Here is a 25,798-nt window from a genome sequence, read left to right on the forward strand (position 1 = left end):
TGTGCCCCACCTAGTCTTAATTACCTATTGTCACCTGTGTTCAATTATTTTTATCTTTGCCCGTGTACTTGTGTTTGTGGTATTTTGCTTTCTTGTGGACTTTTTGGACTGTTTATTTGCCATTTTGGATCTTCTGAGCGTTTGGATTTTTGCCTCTTCTTTACTGGTTTTGGATTTTTTTTTACTTTGAACTTTTGGATGTTTTATTTTCCCTTGTATCTTCTGAGCGTTTGGATTTTACTTGTTATTTTTTGCTTTGGATTTTCTGAACTTCTGAGCGTTGGCAATAAACTGTTTTGTATTCTACTTTCGCCTCACTCCTCTGCACTTGAGTCGTTCCCCTGGTGGCCTAGTGGGGGTTTGCTGGATTACCACACCAGCAACCTGGGTCTGATTCCCAGCAAAACCTAACAGCACTAGTAACACTGCAAAGGTCTTAAGAGAGCTCTTTGCTTTTACCCATCATGAGATGCTTCTTGTGTGACACCTTGGTACTGAGAAACCTTTTAATAGGCCATCAATTAGGATTAAACAAGCTGATATTAATTTGCACTGATAGAGGGCAGGATTGCTTTCTAAATACTGATAGATTTCAGCTGGTTTCTTGGCTTTCTACGCCTTTTTGCACCTCCTTCTTCATGTGTTCAATACTTATTCCCTGTGTCATTCCACTTCATTACACTTAATTTATGGGCATACAGTCGTGCTTGAAAGTTTGTGAACCCTTTAGAATGTTCTATATTTCTGCATAAATATGATCTAAAACATCATCAGATTTTCATACAAGTCCTAAAAGTAGATAAAGAGAACCCAGTTAAACAAATGAGACAAAAATATTATACTTGGTCATTTATTTATTGAGGAAAATGATCCAATATTACAATCTGTGAGTGGCAAAAGTATGTGAACCTTTGCTTTCAGTATCTGGTGTGACCCCCTTGTGCAGCAATAACTGCAACTAAATTTTCCAGTAACTGTTGATCAGTCCTGCACACCGACTTGGAGGAATTTTAGCCCATTCCTCCGTACAGCTTCAACTCTGGGATGTTGGTGGGTTCCCTCACATGAACTGCTCGCTTCAGGTCCTTCCACAACATTTTGATTGGATTAAGGTCAGAACTTGACTTGGCCATTCCAAAACATTAACTTTGTTCTTCTTTAACCATTCTTTGGTAGAACGACTTGTGTGCTTAGGGTCGTTGTCTTGCTGCATGACCCACCTTCTCTTGACATTCAGTTCATGGACAGATGTCCTGACATTTTCCTTTAGAATTCGCTGGTATAATTCAGATTGTTTCATCAATGATGGCAAGCCGTCCTGGCCCAGATGCAGCAAAACAGGCCCAAACCATGATACTACCACCACCATATTTCACAGATGGGATATGGTTCTTATGCTGGAATGCAGTGTTTTCCTTTCTCCAAATATAATGCTTCTCATTTAAACAAAAAAGTTCTATTTTGGTCTTATCCATCCACAAAACATTTTTCCAATAGCCTTCTGGCTTGTCCACGTGATCTTTAACAAACTGCAGATGAGCAGCAATGTTCTTTTTGGAGAGCAGTGGCTTTCTCAGGGACGTCACTAGGTTTGAGAGACAGGGGTAGCTTAGCACCCAGAGGATTAAAGGTATTGTGCGCGCGCAGCGCGCGCCGAACATTTTTCAGAGCACCTACTAAGGCTGTCAGTCAATTCATTATTTTAAGAGCATCACACCTTGGGGACACACTTCCCACCATTTCTATTCTATTTTAAAATTGCTTTCATCATTTAATTGCTTGCTGAAGCAACTTCACCAGCTAAACTACAAAAATGTGAAAAAAACAATGGTAGGTGTCATGCATTCCTGCGCAAACTGAAGAGGGCAAGTGCTTCACAAATCATCATGTAAACATTCTACAGAAGACTCAATATAGCCTAGGTAAAGTTAAGCAAATGCAAACCACTGACATCAAATTACAATCTCACCGTGTGTGTCTGCAAATGAAAGCATAGAATTCTGACTCTCTGCAAACCCAACTCAATGGAAGCCCGCACCGCGCCTGCTGCAGAATGCCCGCGTAGTTTTTTAAGTCCTACTAGCCTACCACTCGACGTGACGCTTGACACAGAGCCAATGAGGAGGAATCATAACGATATTAATAATATTGCATTAAACAATAAATAAGCAAGCAGAAACTGTTGTTCGGATTAACTTGCGTTCTTGATGGCTCATGTTCAGTGCTTTACTGCCTTTGTTTTTTTTGGGAAAAAAAATAAAAATATAAATAATTTAAAAAAGGGCAAAAAATATAGGGTGGCTTTGCCATAAGATAGGGTGGCTGGAGCTACCCTAAAATGGGTCTGGCGACGTCTATGGGCTTTCTCCTTGCAACCCTGCCATGCACACCATTGTTGTTCAGTGTTCTCCTTTTTTTTTTTTTAAATCATATTCAGTGTTCTCCTGATGGTGGACTCATGAACATTAACATTAGGCAATGTGAGAGAGGCCTTCAGTTGCTTAGAAGTTACCCTGGGGTCCCTTGTGACCTCACTGACTATTACACACCTTGTTCTTGGAGTGATCTTTGGTCGACCACTTCTAACAATGGTCTTGAATTTCCTCCATTTGTACACAATCTGACTGACTGTGGATTGGTGGAGTCTAAACTCTTTAGAGATGGTTTTGTAACCTTTTCCAGCCGGATGAGCATCAACAACGCTTTTTCTGAGGTCCTCAGAAATCTCCTTTGTTCGTGCCATGATACACTTCCACAAACATGTGTTGTGAAGATTAGACTTTGATAGATCCCTGTTCTTTAAATAAAACAGGGTGCCCACTCACACCTGACTGTCATCCCATTGATTGAAAACACCTGACTCTAATTTCACCTTCAAATTAACTGCTAATCCTAGAGGTTCACATACTTTTGCCACTCACAGATATGTAATATTGGATCATTTTCCTCAGTAAATAAATGAGCAAGTATAATATTTTTGTCTCGTTTCTTTAACTGGGTTCTCTTTATCTACTTTTAGGACTTGTGTGAAAATCTGATGATGTTTTAGGTCATATTTATGCAGAAATATAGAAAATTCTAATGGGTTCACAAACTTTCAAGCACCACTGTATGTGTTTTGATTTCTTTGTATATGTGTGAATTACTTGAGTTGTTACCGACATGGTAACATCATATATATTTACTGAGAAAAATGTTGGGTCATTCAATACTTATTTTCCCTGCTGTAGCTCGACCAATTAAATTAGTGGGCGGGAACCGGAACTGTTGCGTAACAAAGCTTTCATGCCAGAGTTCATAGTTCACAGTTGAGCCACGGTCTTAAATCTTCCTGTTCTGTCCACTGTTCGTTGTATTTGGTGTTTGAGCTGAACTGAGTATTTTTCTTTCACACTGCGTTTCTTTGTCAATGTAGGTGTTCAGGAGCTTATGAGCCAGTACTCATAAGAACATTTTCATCTGTTTAATTCGTGTCTCGTTTTACTGAACGAATATTATGTGTATTTCAGTGTGCCTGGAGACTTTTTTTTTTTACTTTACCGTTCAGTGTTTAATGTTCAGTATTTCTTTCTGAGTAATAAAGTCATTTAGCCGTCCGTGTAGAACTGTTACTGTTGCATAACGCTACCGTTATTTTCATTCTTTTGTCTGAAAGAAACTGTTTTGGTGAGTTATTCGTAATATGCGCTCTGCCCGCCATCTAGTGGCCAATATCAGGAACAGCATCTGTGTGTCTTTTAAGTGAATGTACTGTCTTTATCTGTTTCCTAGTGTCTGCAGGCTTCAGTCAGAGGTGGACAGGGTACCCAACTTCATCACTTAAGTCAAAGTACAGATCCCACTCCTCAGATGTTACTCCGATACAAGTGAAAGTTGTCCAGTCAATTTTTTTTTTTACCAAGTACTGAAGTACTTGCTTTTAGTACATTTAAATACTAAAAGCACATTTTCTTTCAATGCATCGTTGTATTATTGCCACACTTACAAAACCTAATGCCGTTACCAAAGACAGAAATGTGAATTCACAAAATGAACGCATGCTGTGCCATCATGGTGGTTTAACGTTAAGCTAGCTAGTCAGTGAAACTCCACCTGACATGCTAGTGTAGCAGTGAAGAGAAAAAACTGACTTTTTATTTATTTATTTATTTTAGTCATGTGTGACTTTTTCTTTTCTGATGGTGTTTGTTTCACCAAAATCTTTCTCTTGTATGTAGTTTTAAATTCGTTGGTATTGGGAGCTTTGTTGTATTTTTGTGTTATAGCGCCCTCTGTGGCATGTGAAGGCTGCGTCTTGCATTATTTGCGTTCTCTCTCTCACTCTAGTGATTACTGACAGGCTGTCTCAGTGTCGCCTGCAAAAAAAACCAATCACCTTTTAGAAAAGAAAAAAACATCCACTTTCAAAACTGTTTCATTGTAACGAGGACCTTGATAGAAATGTAGTGGAGTGAAAAGTACGATATTTGCCTTTCAAATGCAGTGAAGTTAAAGTCACAAGTTTCCAAAAAAAATGATACTCAAAGTACAGATACTCAAAAAGTGTACTTAAGTACAGTACTCAAGTAAATATACTTCATTACAGTCCACTTCTGGCTTCAGTACATGTTGGAAATGTACAGTATATATTAGTAATGAATTATTTTCAGCCGTTTTCTCATTGATATTTGCAAAGAGAGTAATACAAGTTAAAAACTGGCAGTATTATGAAATATTAAACAAGAAGAGTTGCTTTATCATTAACTTTCCACAAACTTTCTACACAATGTATGATGATGTTTCCATGTTTTTTTTTTAAGTAGCGATGAAAAAAAATATGTTAGATTAGATAAAACTTTATTGATCCCTTTGGGAGGGTTCCCTCAGGGAAATTAAAATTCCAGCAGCATCATTACAGGATAAACAGAGAATAGAACATAGAGAAAACTTCTAGATAAATTAAATTAAGTTTTACATATACAAATATAAAAAAGAATAAGATATTGGGGGGGGGGGGGGGGTGGCACGGTGGTGTAGTGGTTAGCGCTGTCGCCTCACAGCAAGAAGGTCCGGGTTCGAGCCTCGGGGCCGGCAAGGGCCCTTCTGTGTGGAGTTTGCATATTCTCCCCGTGTCCACGTGGGTTTCCTCTGGGTGCTCCGGTTTCCCCCACAGTCCAAAGACATGCAGGTTAGGTTAACTGGTGACACTAAATTGACCGTAGGTGTGAATGGTTGTCTGTGTCTATGTGTCAGCCCTGTGATGACCTGGCGACTTGTCCAGGGTGTACCCCGCCTTTTGCCCGTAGTCAGCTGGGATAGGCTCCAGCTTGCCTGCGACCCTGTAGAAGGATAAAGCGGCTAGAGATAATGAGATGAGATGAGAATGAAATATTTGGGGGGGGGGGGGGGGGGAGTCCAGCAGGAGAGGTATTGCACATTGTTATTCAGTATTGTCACAACCAACCCCCCACTCTTGACGATGTGCCAACACCTGTGTGTTTTACTAGTTATTTTGTATCAGGATGGACACTGTGGCTAAGGTGTGTCTGACTGATTTTGAGGAGTATGCCAAGCAGCACCTCTCCAAATCTACCTGGGATTATTATGCAGCTGGAGCAGATGAGTGCTGCACCAGAGATGACAACCTCCAGGCCTACAAAAGGTATTTTATACCTTTCCCTTTAAGTAAATTCCTTCAAAATGATGAATGTATCTGCAGAAACTACCTACTCTGATATTAACAGACCATCTGGCTTACTTGATGAGTAAATAACTGGACGAGTAAATGAATAAATAAAATCAGAATATTTCAGAAATCATCCAAAAATAAAAGTTATTTTCTTGGTTGAAATCACCACCAGGATCCGTTTAAGGCCACGGATTTTACGGGACGTGTCAATAAGTGATACACGAACTACCATTTTGGGCACGGAGATCAGCTTTCCTGTAGGCATTGCACCTACTGCTTTTCATTGTTTGGCCTGGCATGAGGGAGAGCTAGCCACTGCCAGGGGTAAGTGTGAAAATACAGATGTTTTGGGATAAAGTCACAAGCATTTAGTACTGTAAAATGTATTACAAACTTCGCAGTGTATATCAATACTGATTAATCTGTTTTCAATAAAGATGATAATACAGTGTTTGGTTTTTGTCAGACTGTTTCCTATTATGTAAGAACAAGCAACACTAGATCAGGATATGGTGCCATTTTCTTGAGTTGATGCAGTATTTTGCTATCTCCATCCTGTTTTTAATCTGCTCCTGCAGCCGCAGAAACTGTGAACACCTGTTACATTACCAGCACTTACTCCACATGCTCAGTGGAGGAGATTTGTGCAGCAGCTCCAAATGGCTACCGCTGGTTCCAGCTCTATGTGTACCGTGACCGCAAACTATCAGAGCAGCTGGTGCACAGAGTGGAGGCACTCGGTTACAGGGCCTTGGTGCTCACAGTCGACGTGCCATACACTGGCAAACGTCGTGATGACATCCGCAACCAGTTTAAGCTTCCCCCTCACCTGAAAGTGAAGAACTTTGACAACATGTTTCCGGTAATTAATTTTATATATCCATCTATCCATCCATTATCTGTAGCCACTTATCCTGTGCAGGGTCGCAGGCAAGCTGGAGCCTATCCCACCTGATTATGGGCAAGAGGCGGGGTACACCCTGGACAAGTCGCCAGGTTATCGCAGGGCTGACACAGAGACACAGACAACCATTCACACTCACATTCACACCTACGGTCAATTTAGAGCCACCAGTTAACCTAACCTGCATGTCTTTGGACTGTGGGGGAAACCAGAGCACCTGGAGGAAACATAAACAGATACGGGGAGGACATGTAAACTCCACACAGAAAGGCCCTCGCCAGCCGCTGGGCTTGAACCCAGGACCTTCTTGCTGTGAGGCGACAGCGCTAACCACTACACCACCGTGCCACCCATTTTACACACATTAGAGCTACATTTCTCGCAAACAATTTGTTTAAATATTAGGCAGGAATTTTACATTAAAATATCAGCTTCAGAATCATTTTGATGGTACCTTGACTTCTAATAAGGACAACGGCTTGTCTTCCATTCTGAGTCAGTACCCGGTTCGGTAGTCATAGCACTAAGTAACTCTGGTGGCGCATCCCTGAGACCTCATGCGAGAAGGGTGTAATGCTTTACGGCACCATGAGAACTGCATAATGTTTTATGGCACCTTCCAAAATCAGGCAGCGACGCTACCTGGAAGAATCAGCTAAATTGGCATTCTCAGTACGGACAGCATGGCAGTCGAGGTAAGGAGACCAAAGAAGATGCTGTTGGAGGAAGCCAGGAAGAGATAAAGAGAGAGTAACCAAGCAAAAGACTGGACAAGAGTAAATATTGGACTGGCTTTTATTCATTGGTGATAGTGTAATGGAAATTTCTAATAAACACTTCAGAACGCTTAGCAGTCGTCTTTTCAGTCATTTATTACAGTAGATCATATAACAGATATATAAAATAGGAAAGGAAAGAGAAGAAGAGAAGACGCCACTTCTGATGCCGAGAGTACGCGCACTCTGAGTTGTGTTTTAGGAATGTTATCTATTATACTCTGAAAGCATTTGCTCACTGCTTGTGTCTTCACGTGATTGGCTCAAGATTTTCTGTGAAGCTTTGTTAAAGCGTGCACCTGGCGTGCTCTGGTATGTGCAGGCGGATGCAAGTTAGGGAGAGCTCAAGCTCCCTGCTTATCACCACCGAGGTCAGGAAAGGTGGTTACATCATGAGAAGATGCGTAGTTAGGACGAACTCAAGCACCCTGCTCATTACCACCAAGGCCACAGAAAAGCGATTACAGCATGTGGAAAAACATCTCTTCTCAGTAACTAAGCCACTTTAGTTCAACATACAGAAACACAGAGAATAATAATGTTCGTCCATCAATTTTCCTTCACAATAGCTAAGACAGATAAAAGTCTGCAAGACAGATACTGAGCTGGGCTTCTTTCTGTTGGACTAGTAAGTATTATTCTACCCACATTCACTGGATATGAGCAGTCACGTGCTCTGATTGGCTACTCTACTACTAGGCTATCAGCTCATATACCATGAGTAGAGAAAAGCAAAATGGAGGAGTGTGTTGCTGAACCAACCGAGGGCAAAATAAAAACTCTACTCGAAAACAAAACTCCCAAAAATACAAAAAAGGCAACAAAATATAGAATGAAAGTATTTGATGATAAGAACATATCTTTTTTTTTTTTCAAGAAATTATTATTATAGCATTTTTCACAAATTGCTGCTGTCATTTCACCGGTTTGTTTACATTCTAAGCGGAAATTATTTTGTTGGACGTTTTGTATAAAGTTTTTATTTATCGAATTTGCAAAAAATAAAAATACTCAGCGCTACACGCTTCATTGGCTATCAGCTCGTGTACAACTCAATTTCGTAGAATAGCTGTTAAACATTACATTAACTGCCTTGCTGTATGTTGTCTTATTGCACTTGCTTGATGTCTGGCTGTGTTAGCAAATTTGTTGGCTTGCAAACTTTTGATCATAAGCCAAGTCAGCCTATTTCGACAGAGGTTTAGCCACTAGCTACATCTCGAGCAGTGGCGGCTGGTAGTCTTTCAAACAGGGGAGGTTGGTCGGTTATGATATTTCCAGATTTTAAAAGAAAAAACACATCAATTTTGCCCATACTCTTGCCTCTGATCTGGCTGATTGTTGGCAGGGTCACAAACTGTGAAATAACAGGTTCTTTTGGCCCATTAGCCTACTGTCCAATATACATGATGGTGGTGTTGGGGGGGGTATATTTTAACATTTTATATTTTAAAATTGTGGCATGTTGTTTAAAAAGTGATCATTATTGAAAGCAGCTCTTTGTCAGGAACCTCAGCATTCAATGACACTTTCCCTATATTTTACTTATTTTGACTGAGAAATGTTTTATTGACAATTTTGATAACCCTTCACTTTTAATCCAGGTCTGTGAAATGTTCTCGGCTGTTTTTGTTTAAAAATGTTTTCAAAATTGTAGCGGTGTTCAATTCATATCCAGAGAAATATATATTCCAATATAATATACTCAGCATAAACATTTTAAATAGATTCTATATTTTTGGTCCATCCATGACATATTACTAAAGTAGCCTATTTACTGTTGTTGATGTGGGTCACTTGCTGTTAGCTAATTCACTTTCTCGTACCAGGAGAGCTGAAAGGAACAAGTATTATTCCCTACCTTTTTCACCAAGTCAGTTTGAGGCGTTGGTCTACCCTGCTCTTTAATTTTAATTTTTTCCTCGAAAGGAAGACTGGCAAATGGCTTCGCCAAAATTAAATCAGCAATGCTTGGCCTCCGTGCGCAGCTTTCTTGCTAGCTGACTAGCCCCCTCAAGTTCAAGTTCAGTCACTCAAATAAACGAAATTTCTGGAACTAAGATAGCAAACTTGACAACACTATATTTACACTTTATTTACAATGAAAATATATACAAACTAAAAAAGCTGGCAGAAACCGTATGTAATGAATTAAATCAAAATGTAAGCTGATCTCTTACAATACACCACCCAGTGTTGCCAGATACTGCTGACGTTTTCCAGCCTAAAATATGTTCAAAACCCGCCAAAATGCACTTAAATCTTCCCAATCTGGCAACACTGCACAGCACTCGCGATTCCGCATGGGACTGAACTGAAATTCACCGCTGCCTGTCTATAGTTGAAACGAGCTGTCAATCAAAGAAAATATCCGGCTGCTTTCACCAATCACCAGTCTCTTCGCGGAAAGCATTGCCATGTCCCTCCCATGTGAGGCTCGGAGTCCGTGGGCAGGCGTTTTCGCAGTATTTGTCCAATAACCGTCTTGCATTTTGAGATTGAAAAGCGCAGAGCTCCCAAATGCCATTGAAGTCCACTGAGGCTGGGAGTCCGTGGGCGGGCGTTTTCACAGTATTTATCCAATAACCGTCTTGCATTTTGAGATTGAAAGCGCAGAGCTACCAAATGCCATTGAAGTCCACTGAGTCTGGGCTGCATCGCGCTGTCACGAGGGGGAAAAACTCACGCACACATTAGGCGAACTGGGGAAAGTTATAACGGAATGATTTTGCACTGTAGTTGGGTTGAGCACATATATTTCTATGACTCGATGTTCGTCATTTTTAGAGGAGGCTGAGCCTCCCTCGTTGTCTTAGAGCAATCGCCCGTGATCTCGAGGTGATGTCCGAAAAACACTCAGACATAGGTACTGGTAATAAGTGCTTTTATGTCAGTTGCTGTCTAGCTCTGTTGGCTAATTTACCATCCAAGTTTGCATTACTTTGTTTCGGGGGCATCCAAGTTTTATAAGGTTAATTTAATTGACTAACTGTTCTTTTTCTGTTAGCATCCCCCAGGATTAGATACGTCAGCGTTCTGACATTCTGAGTTGTGTGGAATACTTATGGAAACTTTGACTGTAGCATGGAAAAAAAAAGGCTGATCATGCAAGAGAAAAGTAAAGTAGTGATCTATCTCACGGCTAACAGGAAAGCATGACAATCCAACAGCAGAGTGTACAGAGTGCCAATGTTATTTATGAAATATTGTGATGCAGGCTGTAACCTTATCAGTGTTATCCCTGTCTCATGGAGACTTGTAGTTTTTCTGGATGGCAAAAGTCATCTGACCTCAGTCCCGTCTTAGGCTAGCATGCTAATAAATAAATTCCTCTCACGCCAAAATGTTTGGTCAGTCTTTGTCAATCTCAAGTCAAGTAAGCCTTGAAAGCTTGCAGCTTTGCAAACCGATCTCAGCTAGCTTGGAACAAATTACACTGCCCAGTGTATATTCTGTGCAATATGTGTCGATATCATGTCGATTGCTGAGCAAACAATGTATATGGCCTGAAAATGCAAACATGGTATTACAGAAAAACTAGAACATTATCATTCTATTTTATTCTTTTTGCCCAGTTAGTGTTCATCTCAGATGTCACAATTAATAAAACAATGCAGTTATATTTGTGTAAAATTCTGTAATATTACTCTATCTTATCAGTCAGCATGGTTCTTGAATGAATGAACCCTTTATTGTCACTGTTACCAGTGAAATTGACCATCAACCTGTCCTTACAGAGGGGGAACAGGACAGTAAGGCAGGGATAAAAGAAAAAGAAACACAAAAGTAACATGAGGAAAAAAGAACACCCCCCTCCCCACTATGCTCCTATCAGGAGTACAGTGTGGGAGTATATAAAAACCTCTGCATATAAGCACACAATAACACAAGTACACTTTAAAACATGGGACTTGAGGGGGGGAAGGAGGGGGCAATCGGGGGGGGGGGGGAGAGGTAACCCAGCGCAAGCAAGCAGCCGTCCGCTCCTGCAGCCATGCAACAGCGCTGGTCACGCACCCGCTTGTCACACTGGGGGTGAAAAACAGCGACCGCAGAAAATTGGGGAAGGAATGCGAAGTGAGAGTGTCTCCCAGCAGCGACCTTCTGGGGGAAATGTTCCCCTAGCAACGGCCTTGATCAAGGCCAGTGCTGTTCAGGGAGCCGAATCTCGATAAGATAGAGATTGTTTGGTCTTTCGAACAGACGCAGTCTTTACACGTCCACACCACTCGTCCATATCTGTCCATTTCATCCATTCTGTTCAATTCAATTTCATTTGGTCTCCGAAATACGTCTCATCTCATTATCTCTAGCCGCTTTATCCTGTTCTACAGGGTCGCAGGCAAGCTGGAGCCTATCCCAGCTGACCACGGGCAAAAGGCAGGGTACACCCTGGACAAGTCGCCAGGTCATCGCAGGGCTGACACATAGACACACACAACCATTCACATTCACACCTATGGTCAATTTAGAGTCACCAGTTAACCTAACCTGCATGTCTTTGGACTGTGGGGAAAACCGGAGCACCCAGAGGAAACCCACGCGGACACGGGGAGAACATGCAAACTCCACACAGAAAGGCCCTCACCGGCCACGGGGCTCGAACCCGGACCTTCTTGCTGTGAGGCGACAGCGCTAACCACTACACCACTGTGCCGCCCTCCGAAATACATATTCCTTGCAAAGCTGAAAGCTGCTCCGAGATAACAACCATTTTGTGGTTAAAGTTCTGAATGTCCACAGTCCAAGTGCCAACAGCTTTGCCCACCACTCCAATCATATCGGGCAGCTTTGTGGGGCTTTGAACAGCTGTCACTGTTGTCTGATTTCCTTGATATACCAGGGCAATGCCTAATCCAATCAGCAAAAGTCCTGTAATCATGGTTCCGAATAGGTAGATATCTTCAGTGTCCTCCACAGACGTTCCGTCAGGACAGGTGGGTTCCCCCGAACCCAGAAACTGTGCCAATTTCGTTAGGAGACCAGTTTATCAAATGCATGCTTTTTAAGTTTAGAAATTCAATGGCGAGAGAGTCTCTCAAAAAAAAAAGTATAGGCAGACAAGACGAAACAAAGAGCACAAGTAGGAAAAAAAGGAGAGGAGAGGAGATGTGACCGCCTTCCGTGAGAGCACGGGGAAAAAAAAGGGTTTCTGCTGATTCTGTACCCTTCAGCATGTAAAGGTAGTATCTCACTGGGCTGCAACAGCCTGCGACTAGTTGGAGACACAACAATTGCGATAAAATATGCAAATTTTCACTTGGAATCACACTGAATTGATATTTGCATATTTTACCGCAATTGTTGTGTCTCCAACTAGTCGCAGGCTGTCGCAGCCCAGTGAGATACACTCGCACTTCCTGTCTCACGGAAGCTGACTTGAGAAGGGTTCGTGATGGCTTTGCGGCTATTTTGAGGGAAATTTGGTCGCACAAATTTTTTGAACATGTTCAAAATTTCAGCGACGAAGGAGCGAGGCTTTGCAACTCATGCGAGGAAATTGAGAAGCCCCGTGAATGTTTCAAGACACTTTTGAAACTCTATTGTGAATGGCGTTCGCAATTTGTCGCAAGCTGTCACAGCCCAGTGAGATACTGGCTTAAGCAAGTGCTTGTGTACAGCTGTCCAGTGTGCCTTGCATTTACAAACAGTGGCAAGAAAGTGAATTATACTCTGGAACTGTAGGGGGAGCCCAGGAGCAAAAAATACCTCTTTTGGCCTAATGTTGCTTTAAGCTGTGTTTAAATTTTGTTGAATGTGATTGCATGGTATTGACCGATTCATTTGTTGTTGTTTTGATGTTCTTGTGTGGGTGTATGTGTGTTACGTTTCTTGTTAAGTCTGAATGCTTCCTCATACAGGACACTGCAGCTCCTGAGGAGTATGGTGTTCCATCCAATACGTTGGACCCATCCATAAGCTGGAAAGACATACACTGGCTGCAGTCTCTCACCCGCCTGCCCATTATCATTAAAGGTATCCTGACTAAAGAGGATGCAGAGCTGGCTGTGGAACATGGTGTTCAAGGGATCATTGTATCCAACCATGGAGGCCGACAGCTGGATGGGGGACCAGCCACAGTGAGAAACAGCATTGGTTTTAGCGGTTTCATAGCTTATCTGGGTCCGTCTCAGAAACTAGTCTCTCATTTGGGACATCTCATCTCATTATCTCTAACCGCTTTATCCTGTCCTACAGGGTTGCAGGCAAGCTGGAGCCTATCCCAGCTGACTACGGGCGAAAGGCGGGGTACACCCTGGACAAGTCGCCAGGTCATCAGAGGGCTGACACATAGACACAGACAACCATTCACATTCACACCTATGGTCAATTTAGAGTCACCAGTTAACCTAACCTGCATGTCTTTGGACTGTGGGGGAAACCGGAGCACCCGGAGGAAACCCACGCGGACACGGGGAGAACATGCAAACTCCGCGCAGACAGGCCCTCGCCAGCCACGGGGCTCGAACCCGGGCCTTCTTGCTGTGAGGCGACAGCGCTAACCACTACACCACCGTGCCGCCCCATTTGGGACATTATGGTCAAAAAATAAATTTTCTAATATTACTATTTTTTTTGCATTTACCTAACACTCAATGTTTCTTTTGTCATGTTTAATAAGAATATACTATCTTGCTTTATCTGGCCTCCACTGTGGAAAATTTATTTGATTACAATTCAAGTGCTTTTGTAAAATTGATTTACATATAAAATAACTACTAGTGCATCTCAAAAAATTAGAATACCATGAAAAAGTTCCTTTTTTTTCATAATTTAATTCAAAAAGGTAAACTTTCATATATTCTATATTCATTACATGTAAAGTGAAATATTTAAAGCCTTTTTTTGTTTTAATTTTGATGATTATGGCTTATAGCTCACGAAAATCAGAAATCCAGTATCTCAAATTATTAGAATATTCCCTAAGATCAATCAAAAAAAGGATTTACAATACAGAAATGTCCAACTTCTGAAAAGTATATTCATTTATACACTCAATACTTGGTTGGGGCTCCTTTACCGTGAATTACTGTATCAATGTGGTGTGGCATGGAGGTGATCAGTCTGTGGCACTGCTGAGGTGTTATTGAAGCCCAGGTTGCTTTGATAGTGGCCTTCAGCGTATCTGTATTTTTGGGTCGGGTGTTTCTCATCTTCCTCTTGACAATACCCCATAGATTCTCTATGGGGTTCAGGTCAGGCAAGTTGGCTGGCCAATCAAACACAGTAATATCATGGTCAGCAAACCATTTGGTAGTAGTTTTGGCACTGTGGGTAGGTGCTAAGTCCTGCTGGAAAAGGAAATCAGCATCTCCAAAAAGCTCGTCAGCAGATGGAAGCATGAAGTGCTCTAAAATCTCCTGGTAGATGGCTGTGTTGATTTTAGACTTGATAAAATATAGTAGACCAACACCAGCAGATGACATGGCACCCCAAATCATCACAGACTGTGGAAACTTCACACTGGGCTTCAAACACCTTGGATTCTGTGCCTCTCCACTCTTCCTCCAGACTCTAGAACCGTGATTTCCAAATTCAATGCAAAATGTACTTTCATCTGAAAAGAGGACTTTGGACCACTGAGCAACAGTCCATTTCTTTCTCTCCTTAGCCCAGATAAGACACTCTTTGGCTCAGGAGTAGCTTGATATTAGGAATGCAAAAGTTGTATCCCCTTTCTTGAAGATGTCTGTTCGTGATGGGTCTTGATACACTGACACCAGCCTCAGTCCACTCCTTGTGAAGCTCTCCCAAGTTCTTGAATCAACTTTTCTTGACAATCCTCTCAAGACTGCGGCCATCCCTGTTGTTTGTGCACCTTTTCCAGCCACCCTTTTCAGCAATGACCTTTTGTGGCTTACCCTCCTTGTGGAGGGCATCAGTGATCATCTTCTGGACAACAGTCAAGTCAGCAGTCTTCCCCTGGTTGTGGTTGTGTGTACTGAACTAGACTGAGAGATGCACTGTGTTCATACTGTTTTACTCAAACTCGAAATGAAATATTCTAATATTTTGAGATGGTTTTTTTAATGTTTTTGTACTGTATGCCATATTGATTAAAATAGAAAAATGCTTGAAACATTTTAGTTTTTGTGTAATGAGTCTATAATATATAACATTTTCACTTTCTTAAATAACTGATGGAACATATTGAACTTTTTCACAATATTCTAATTTTTTGAGATGCACTAGTACATCATGAAGAATTAAAGCCCCTCCTTCACAGTTTTCATTAAAAAAAAATCACAGATTTATAACAATTTTTATATGGCGTAGTGATTTTAAGTTACTACTTTTGGTGAGGTAGTGACCTTGACCCTGAGGCTTTCCATTTAGATCAAAACACACGATCGTATTGGTTTTGGGTTTGCGGAAAATGGAGTTACAATGGTGATAAAATATTTTGCATGATGTTTCATTACGGTTATGATTATTCTGTGAGCGCACCAATCCTTAGGTGTATAAAGTTACAACTTAAAATGCAATTAGTGATAACTGTAGACTTTTCAGTGGACTACAACCTTTTTAAGGGAATGCGATGTAGTCAACCATTTATCATGTCCCAGGTCAAGCCACCATTTTTCCACAAATTTGCAGAATTTTTGCCAAATTCTGAAGAGTATTCACATCAAAGATTTAGTTTTATCTGTATTATTTCTTTCATCGTTTTATTTCAAATTAAAACCAACATCACCATTCAAAACCGTAGTTTATTGACTGTGAGTATATTTAGTGGGGTACCCCCACAGTACCCAGTTTCTGAGACAGACCCATATACATTACTACTTTACAATGCAGCCTTTTTTTTAACGATGTCTTTGTTTCCAATACTAACAAGTTCTCTTTCCCTTCCTCTTTTACTCCTTTCCTCCCTCTGTCCTTGTCCTTCTCTTTCATGCAAACAGGTTGACTGTTTGTCTGAGATAGTGGACACAGTGCAAGGCCGGATCGAGGTGTACATGGACGGAGGAATTCGCACAGGCAGTGATGTAGTAAAGGCCTTGGCTCTGGGAGCCAAGTGTGTGTTTATTGGAAGACCTGCAATCTGGGGCCTTGCTTACAAGGTAACTGTGTGTGTTTGAATATGTGGATGTCCATGTTGAAGTTAAAGCTAACATTGTAGCTATGAACATTAATGACTCCTGGCAGTTTAGTTTTGAATTTCTGCCTGGTCTGTCAGCACTGATGCTCATGTCTGCTGTGGACAGGGTGAAGAGGGCGTGAAAGAAGTCCTGCAAATTCTAAATGATGAGTTCCGTCTATCCATGGCCTTATCTGGTACTTCTAAGCCTTATCATGTCCACTGTATCTCATTCTCAGTTTAAAGCTGAATGACTGTACATCGCATTTCATTTTCCTTATTAACGTCTCTCGTCTTATCAGGTTGCAGAAACGTGGCTGAGATCAACAGGAACCTCATTCAGATTTCTAAACTCTGATCAAATAGAAGGGAATAAGGACGAGATCAAGATAAGCTTCAGTCCAGCACATTCTCTATAAGACACCTTTAATGGCTATCTTCTTGCTCAAAGGCTGATGAGCACAGAATGGATGTATTAAAATGGTTTATATTCTATTATTCATTCAAATAAACTACGTACATGGGCAGTAAAAAATCCTTAACACTAAAGATAATTGACTATGATCAAAAAGGCAATGCGTGTGTTTGTAAGTTACAACCCCGATTCCAAAGAAGTTGGGACAAAGCACAAATTGTAAATAAAAACGGAATGCAATAATTTACAAATCTCAAAAACTGATATTGTATTCACAATAGAACATAGACAACATATCAAATATCGAAAGTGAGACATTTTGAAATTTCATGCCAAATATTGGTTCATTTGAAATTTCATGACAGCAACACATCTCAAAAAAGTTGGGACAGGGGCAATAAGAGGCTGGAAAAGTTAAAGGTACAAAAAAGGAACAGCTGGAGGACTAAATTGCAACTCATTAGGTCAATTGGCAATAGGTCATTAACATGACTGGGTATAAAAATAGCATCTTGGAGTGGCAGCTGCTCTCAGAAGTAAAGATGGGAAGAGGATCACCAATCCCCCTAATTCTGCGCCGACAAATAGTGGAGCAACATCAGAAAGGAGTTTGACAGTGTAAAATTGCAAAGAGCTTGAACATATCATCATCTACAGTGCATAATATCATCAAAAGATTCAGAGAATCTGGAAGAATCTCTGTGCGTAAGGGTCAAGGCCGGAAAACCATACCGGGTGCCCGTGATCTTTGGGCCCTTAGATGGCACTGCATCGCATACAGGCATGCTTCTGTATTGGAAATCACAAAATGGGCTCAGGAATATTTCCAGAGAACATTATCTGTGAACACAATTCACCGTGCCATCCGCCGTTGCCAGCTAAAACTCTATAGTTCAAAGAAGAAGCTGTATCTAAACATGATCCAGAAGCGCAGGCGTCTTCTCTGGGCCAAGGCTCATTTAAAATGGACTGTGGCAAAGTGGAAAACTGTTCTGTGGTCAGACAAATCAAAATTTGAAGTTCTTTATGGAAATCAGGGACGCCGTGCCATTCGGACTAAAGAGGAGAAGGACGACCTAAGTTGTTATCAGCACTCAGTTCAGAAGCCTGCATCTCTGGTGGTATGGGGTTGCATTAGTGTGTGTGTGGCATGGGCAGCTTACACATCTGGAAAGACACCATCAATGCTGAAAGGTATATCCAGGTTCTAGAGCAACATATGCTCCCATCCAGACGACGTCTCTTTCAGGGAAGACCTTGCATTTTCCAACATGACAATGCCAAACCACATACTGCATCAATTACAGCATCATGGCTGCGTAGAAGAAGGGTCCGGGTACTGAACTGGCCAGCCTGCAGTCCAGATCTTTCACCCATAGAAAACATTTGGCGCATCATAAAACGGAAGATACAACAAAAAAGACCTAAGACAGTTGAGCAACTAGAATCCTACATTAGACAAGAATGGGTTAACATTCCTATCCCTAAACTTGAGCAACTTGTCTCCTCAGTCCCCAGACGTTTACAGACTGTTGTAAAGAGAAAAGGGGATGTCTCACAGTGGTAAACATGGCCTTGTCCCAACTTTTTTGAGATGTGTTGTTGTCATGAAATTTAAAATCACCTAATTTTTCTCTTTAAATGATACATTTTCTCAGTTTAAACATTTGATGTGTCATCTATGATCTATTCTGAATAAAATATGGAATTTTGAAACTTCCACATCGTTGCATTCAGTTTTTATTTACAATTTGTACTTTGTCCCAACTTTTTTGGAATCGGGGTTGTAATAGAGGCTTATTAGCTAGCTAACACAAACTGCAGCTATGACTACTAATTCTTGAATCAGTGATGTGTGAAAATATATGATATCTGAGGGCCAGGTTGGTTTGGTAGCAGGAGATCATAAAGTTTGGTAAGTGAAGGTAGGTTTTATGTATGGTATGTTGTGCAGACTGATAATACACTGTTTATACCTAGTTGTGCAGTGTATTATGAATAGATGGAGAGGTTTGGTGACAAAAAGGGGTTTGGAAAGTCATTACAAATGAAGATAAAATGATGTGAGTCAGGATGATGCAGTACCTGGCATTAATTGCTATAACTGAATACCCGGAGCTCAATATCAATAACACACTAATAAACTTTATTGCAGATCCATCTCTGGTAAATGATTTAATGTCTTGTCTTGAGGGCATCTGTTTTAAGGATTAAAAATCAAATCAAAGGCTATGTTAGTTATTATTTAGCAAAGCATTCTGCAAAACCAATGTATAGACTCTGTTTGCTTCTATAATGTCAACTCCATGATGGTATTATAAGTATAGGTATAGCTCATATAAATGTAGTGCTTGACACCATTCTTCTTACACAGCTATTTAAAGCAAACTGTAAACTTTGGTGTGGTCTGCCACTCTTTGCACCATTAAAAAAGATTCACGTCAACACTAAAGGCAAGCGATCAAAGAATCGGGAAACACCACTATAAGGCAAAAGGCATAGGGATGTGAGGGGAAGTACACACACACACACACACACACACACACACACCTATAATAAGTATAGAATCAAACTTCCTGCTTCAGCACTGTGTATAGATTTACCCTTAATGTATTTACACGGAATTGCTAAACGTGACCACTTTCTTGAGAAATATAACATTAAAAAGAGGAAGAAAAATATTGCATGTGTCTGTGTGAGCAACAAACAGACAGACAAAAACTAAGAAAAGAGAAGTGACACAGGAAGTCAAGTGGCTTGTGGTAACCAGCTCATAGCAGTAGCAATGAGATGCTTGGTGCTGTGATGCACAGAAGACCTTGAACCATCGCAGAACATATCAGTGTTTGGTAAGTTCTTGTGTAGGAAACCCTTTTCTTGCATTCTTTAAGGAAATGCTATGATGATATGAACATTTTTAATCGTTTTTAGTTATCCTAAACGGTTTGTCATATGATGTATGCATTTAGGGAGCATTTAATTATGAGTTGTGCAAAAGACATTGCACATTTAAGTGTGAATGATGTTTTTATGTATTCAAGTAAATGACAGTAACGTGAAAGTTTTGGACATCTACTTTGTGACTTGCCATGTTACACCTGTTCTTGTGGTTTCTTTATGTAGGGTGCATACAAGGGCTCGCTAACCTTCTTTCACTTCCTTTTTTTAGACGCTCAGCTCTGAGAAAGACTTTGCAGTGTGATCCCAGAACAACATTTTCGAACAACAAGTTCTTTCTCTTACCTGTTACCAATACTGTGAGAAGTGATTGAATTATTTTAACTTCACAAACATGGGGTAAGGTTTATTTCTGTTCATTTTTGTTCATCATAAAATATCACGTGATATTTTGACAGGAAAGCTTTGAAAGATTTGGCATAAATTAATGGAATGTTATTGAACTTTGCACTTTGGCATTGCAAAGACAATGCCTTCATACTGATTAGCCTTTATATATGAATGACAACTGCTCAAAGCAACTGCTATTGGATAGATTATATAGACTGACCAAGATCCCATTGCTTAGAGAAACACACAGTAAATTATTATGCCACTGTTGAATGTAGCTCTTTGTACACTGTGCTAAGAAAACAATGTTGAGGATGCACTTCAAAAACCTGAGGTCATACGGAATATCTCCAGATGCTACTGTTTAATTAATCCTTGCTTGTACACTTACTTCTATAGACCACCACTCAGGTGCTGAGTGTTCGGACATGTATTCAACTTTGTGGTTAATGAGCCAGTTTGGACATAGATTGGGACTTGTGAGGTGTTTTAAATCACTACTGTATTGCATTTACTCATTTGGTAGCTGTTTTCATCCAGTGTACTTGCAGTTGAGCTAGGCAGATGTTCAGGAGTGTTACGGGCTTTGCTCAAGTTTAAAAGAATGCACAATCTTCTGATCAGTAGTTCAGAGCCTTAGCTGTTGAGCCAGCACTGCCTTTTGGATCCTCTGATAGCCCAGCTTTACCCTAGAAGCAACTAGAGTTTCTTTGAAATGTCCTGAAATATCCCAAGCAGTGGGCACCAGCTTTGGCTCATTTTTGCATTAATCTTTTGGTCTTATCTGGCAAGGGAACCCCTACTTGCTCTCTTCCAATTACTCCAGATGCTTACATTATGGATTGAAAAAGTTTGGTCATTGTTTTGGAAACCATGATGCAAGCAACATTTGTTTTTTGTGATTCTTGGAGAAAATGTACCTGAACAATGAATATTGTGTGAGGTCAAAATAAACATGGACCAACCAAATTGTCTAACTTTAAGCGAGGATGAAATTGTGAATATGTAATATACGTATCTTTTCTTTATAGTAAAATATCCGTTGGGAGATTTCTGTAGAAATACTTGAATTATAGCATAGCTCCGGGTGACTGGACTATTAGATGCATGCATATCCTTTTTTTTTAATATGTCTGAAAAGGCTTCTCAATCACGAAGGTAACAAGTGTTTTTGAGTTTTCAATAACACACAAGCATTTCCTCAGCTCATGAAAACCTTGATAATTACTTATTGTATCATATCTGTCGTATAAGACTAGTCAGCCATTAAAATGGGGTGTGAACGGTTTCCAGTACAAGAATGATCGAAGGAAATCAAAATGAATTCAGCCTCCAATGACCCAAACTTCTTTCAGAAACAGTGGCGAGGAAGGAAAACTGCACCGAAAACTGTCTCGCATAGGGAGCAGGAGTCAGAGAGAACCACCAAGACCTCCACCTCAAGCAGAAAGGCCTCCACCTGCCACCCCACCCAAACAACCTGAACCTGCTCCAAAACCTCCAGAGGCTGCTGCGAAACCTTTAGAGCCTGCTCCCAAACAGCAAGTGGCCCCTCCAAAGCCCCCTGATGCCTGCTTAAAGCCTACTATTCCTCCCAAACCTCACATACAGGTGTTCAGTAGCACAGAACATGGAAATGCCATACTGAAGGTAAAGTATACTATTTTGATTAATGAAAGCATGCACTGTAAAAATGATTTGTTGCTTGAACTTAAAGTTAGTAACTGGGCTGCCTTAAATTTTGAATTCACTGAAAGTCATCGTAACTAAATTGATTGTCCCATTGTTCTCATTACTATACGAGTTTCAATGAACTCAATTTTAATGCAGCCCGGTTACTAACTTTAAGTTAAAACAACAAATCATTTTTTGCAGTGTGAAACAAAGGAGGATTAAATTGTTGTTGCTGCCATATTTTTTTATTAGGGTAAAAAAGAACAATATGATCATAAGCTCTTTCTAACCATAAGTGTAATGTTTTGTCAGGGTCTGGATCATTTTCGCTGTGATAAAACCTTATGTGATGTCACTCTGGTGCCTGACGATAGCACTGAAACATTTCCAGTTCACAGAGTGATCATGGCATCAGCCAGTGACTACTTCAAGGCCATGTTCACAGGTGAATCCTGAACATAAAAAGAACTAAACAACATTGGGATGTTCTTAGTGCACAGATAACTAGTTCAGATTTTTTTATATTCTAACACATGCTATCCATTTCTCAAATGGCCCCCTATCTGGCAGGTGGAATGAAGGAACAGGAGCTGGCTGAAATTAAATTACATGGAGTGAGCAGCACAGGTCTGAAGAACATTATTGAGTTTATTTATACCTCGCAGCTAAGTCTGAACTTAAGCACTCTCCAGGACACTCTGGAAGCTGCCAGTTTCCTCCAAGTGCTTCCAGTTCTTAACTTCTGCAATCAGCTACTTAGCAGTGAGGTATGTGGTTTTGCACAGAGTTTTCATAATTCTGAAACTGCTGCATCAAAATCACATATTCCACAGGGGTGTAGTGTATTGTTTTTAAAGAACCACTTTTTTTTTTTTTTTTAAATTCATGTGACAGGTCACCATAGAAAACTGTACGGAAGTTGAGCGCATTGCTAATGCTCTTCTCTTGGATGATGTCCAGACCCACATACACAACTTTGTCTGTCAGAACTTCTCAGCTCTAGTGCAGAGTGGTCATTTTCTGCAGCTTTCTGAGGCCAGCATAGCGCATGCCTTATCAAGTGATTCACTGAAAGGATTCTCAGAGATGGAGCTCTATCGCACTGCCCGTGCTTGGCTGGCACATAAACCTAGTGAACGCCGGCCTGTGGCCTACTCCTTGATGCGCCACATCCGCTTCCCCCTGATGAGCCCTGCTGAACTCCTACAGATATCTCAGGAAGACCAGATTGATGAGACAAGTGATGAGGAAAAGGAAGGCAAGGAGCCATTCATGCGTTCCGACACAGCTTGTGTAAACCTACTCTTGGAGGCTAGCAACTATCAGATGCTGCCGTTCCTTCAGCCATCGCTCCAAACAGAGAGGACTCGCATTCGTTCAGACACAACACACCTTCTGGCTCTGGGCGGGGTGATGAGGCAACAGCTGGTGGTGAGCAGGGAGCTTAGGCTGTATGATGAGGAAGGAGGAGGAGGCACCTGGAGGGCCCTCCAGCCAATGGAAGTGCCTCGCTACCAGCATGGAGTGGCTCTTTTAGGGGGCTTCCTTTACATTGTAGGAGGTCAGAGCACTTATGACACAAAAGGTAAGACGGCAGTGGACAGTGCGTACAGGTACGACCCTCGTTTCGACCGCTGGCTGCAGGTGGCCTCCCTGAACGAGAAGCGGACATTCTTCCATCTGAGTGCTCTGAAGGGAAAGCTCTACGCTGCTGGGGGGAGAAACGCCACTGGCGAGATTGGTAAGTTTCAGAGATTTAACATCATTAAATTTTAACATAGTCACTGAATGTTTCATAGTAGATCATATAGAATGAATACACTATATAGCCAAAAGTTTGTGTATACCTGACCATCACATCCATTTGTGGTTCTTCCCCAAACTGTTGCCACAAATTTGTAAGTGCAGAATTGGCAAGAATGCGTTTGCATGCTGTAGCATTAAGGTTTCCCTTTGCTGGAACTAAAGGGTCCAAACGTCATTCCTCATGACAATGCCTCTGTGCACAAATCAAGATCCATAATATATGTCTTGCCAAGGTTAATGTGGAAGAACTCGAGTGAGCTGAGCCCTGACCTCAACCCCAATGAACGCTGAACACTGGGATGGATTAGAACACAGACTGCACACCAGGCCTCCTCACTTGACATCAGTGTCTGACCTCACTAATGCTCTTGGGGCTGAATGGGCACAAATCCTCATAACTATGTTCCAAAATCTAATGGAAAGCCTTCCCAGAAGCAGTTGTTATAGCAGCAAAGAGGGAGATCAACTCAAATTAATATTACTGCCCATGGTTTGGGACTGGGCACATATGAGGGGGATGGTCAGGTGTCCTTTTGGCCATATAGTGAATGTTTTAAAATGAGTAACGTAATGATAAGTTGAAACTTTATGGCCTTAAAACTTGCATTACTCTAGTTTCATAGCATCATGATAAAGGCCACATCAGTGTCTACTTGTATAAATGTCAACTGAAAACTTTCCCACAGACACAGTGGAGTGTTATAACCTGAGCAAGAATGAGTGGACCTTTGTTGCACCCATGAGTGAGCCCCATTATGGCCATGCTGGTACAGTACATGGAGGACTAATGTATGTGTCAGGTAAGTCTCAAAGTTTTCTAGAAGATGACTAATTATACAACATTTTCTGGTTAAAAACCAAAAATCAAGTTAACATCCAATCCAAAGAGAAAAATATGCAGTAATAGGGAGATAAAGGGAGTTCATTATCTAACTAATTTAGGCTCATAAAGTGTATTTACTTGACTTACTTCTGTCTCACCAAGCTCTTTCATAAAACGTTTAACATACAAATTTGTTCATACAAACTTCAAGCTACAGTAATAACAGTTCCTAGCAACTCTATACACCTAAACCCTTAGAATGAGAATGTTAAAAACTTAATGATTTTCATTTCACATGAATATATTTGATGCTGGTTTCTTTTCTAAAATACTAACCTTTATTCAGATACATGTGAGTTATGACTAGCCTGAAGGCCTGAGTGGGTGGGGGTTTTGGTGATTGGGGGAGGTCATTTAGTTCACACTCCTAACCACATCCTTCCTGCTGACAGCTATTACCGTACAAACTTTCAGAGGCTTGACAAACCACTCAATAAGAAAAACCATCAATACACTAGTGCAACGTCAACATTAATACTTCAAAGTTTTGTTTGGATAAAGAAATTAAATGTCATTATTTATCTTCCTTTATTAGGGGGAATAACAAGAGATGCTTTCCAGAAAGAGTTGTCTTGTTATGACCCAGACACAAATTTGTGGAGTCGTCGTGCAGACATGATGGAGCTCCGTGGACTCCACTGCATGTGCACAGTAGGAGACCGGCTCTATGTTATGGGTGGAAACCATTTCCGTGGAACAAATGACTATGATGATGTCCTCAGTTGTGAATACTACACTCCTGCAGTTGACCAGTGGACAGTAGTGGCTCCGATGCCCCGAGGCCAGAGTGATGTTGGTGTGGCTGTGTTTAAAGGCAGAATTTATGTCGTAGGAGGCTACTCTTGGAACAGCCGTTGTATGGTCGACATTGTGCAGTGTTATGACCCTGAAAAGGATGAATGGGAGAGGGTGTTTAACGTGCTGGAGCCTTTAGGAGGTATACGTGCTTGCACCATGACTGTACATTGTCCAAGTGGCTCTGTAGATGAAGCGCAGATACAGGAATGTCTCCTCCAAACAACTAAGAGCTGAGGAACACAGGAAAAATGTTTTGACATGTTTGAATAATACACATTGAGATATATTTGTTTTAAATTTGAATGGAGAGTGTGATTGAGAATTAGACTAGGTGCCTCTGTATAAACAGCATATGAAATATAATTTTCAATAATATGGCTTTATGAAATTAATCCCAATTTATTTGATTCATATGGACATTATGTGGACATCTGCTTTTGTACCTACTACTGTGAATAATTGTGAATATTGTTTGTGCATTGTGTGTATTATTCTTTTTACTCT

General features: G+C 40.9%; 2 protein-coding genes across 2 annotated transcripts; both read left to right on the forward strand.

Annotated features, from left to right (window-relative positions):
* Positions 1-5,463: 5,463 nt before the first annotated feature.
* On the forward strand, positions 5,464-16,998 carry hao2 (hydroxyacid oxidase 2 (long chain)). Its single transcript, XM_060928723.1, has 7 exons — positions 5,464-5,641; positions 5,841-5,992; positions 6,247-6,530; positions 13,210-13,428; positions 16,255-16,413; positions 16,558-16,627; positions 16,733-16,998. Exons 1-7 carry the CDS (start codon positions 5,502-5,504, stop codon positions 16,786-16,788), a joined length of 1,080 nt encoding a protein of 359 aa, XP_060784706.1. The 5' UTR covers positions 5,464-5,501; the 3' UTR covers positions 16,789-16,998.
* Positions 16,999-19,350: 2,352 nt separating this feature from the next.
* si:rp71-68n21.9 (kelch-like protein 9) lies at positions 19,351-25,798 on the forward strand. The gene is made up of 8 exons (XM_060929592.1): positions 19,351-19,694; positions 20,015-20,142; positions 21,489-21,783; positions 22,120-22,252; positions 22,378-22,574; positions 22,702-23,548; positions 24,300-24,413; positions 25,032-25,798. The coding sequence occupies exons 2-8, from the start codon at positions 20,138-20,140 to the stop codon at positions 25,526-25,528; spliced, it is 2,088 nt and encodes a 695-aa protein (XP_060785575.1). The 5' UTR covers positions 19,351-19,694; positions 20,015-20,137; the 3' UTR covers positions 25,529-25,798.

Source organism: Neoarius graeffei, chromosome 9 (assembly GCF_027579695.1).
Source record: "Neoarius graeffei isolate fNeoGra1 chromosome 9, fNeoGra1.pri, whole genome shotgun sequence".
Lineage (NCBI taxonomy): Eukaryota > Metazoa > Chordata > Actinopteri > Siluriformes > Ariidae > Neoarius > Neoarius graeffei.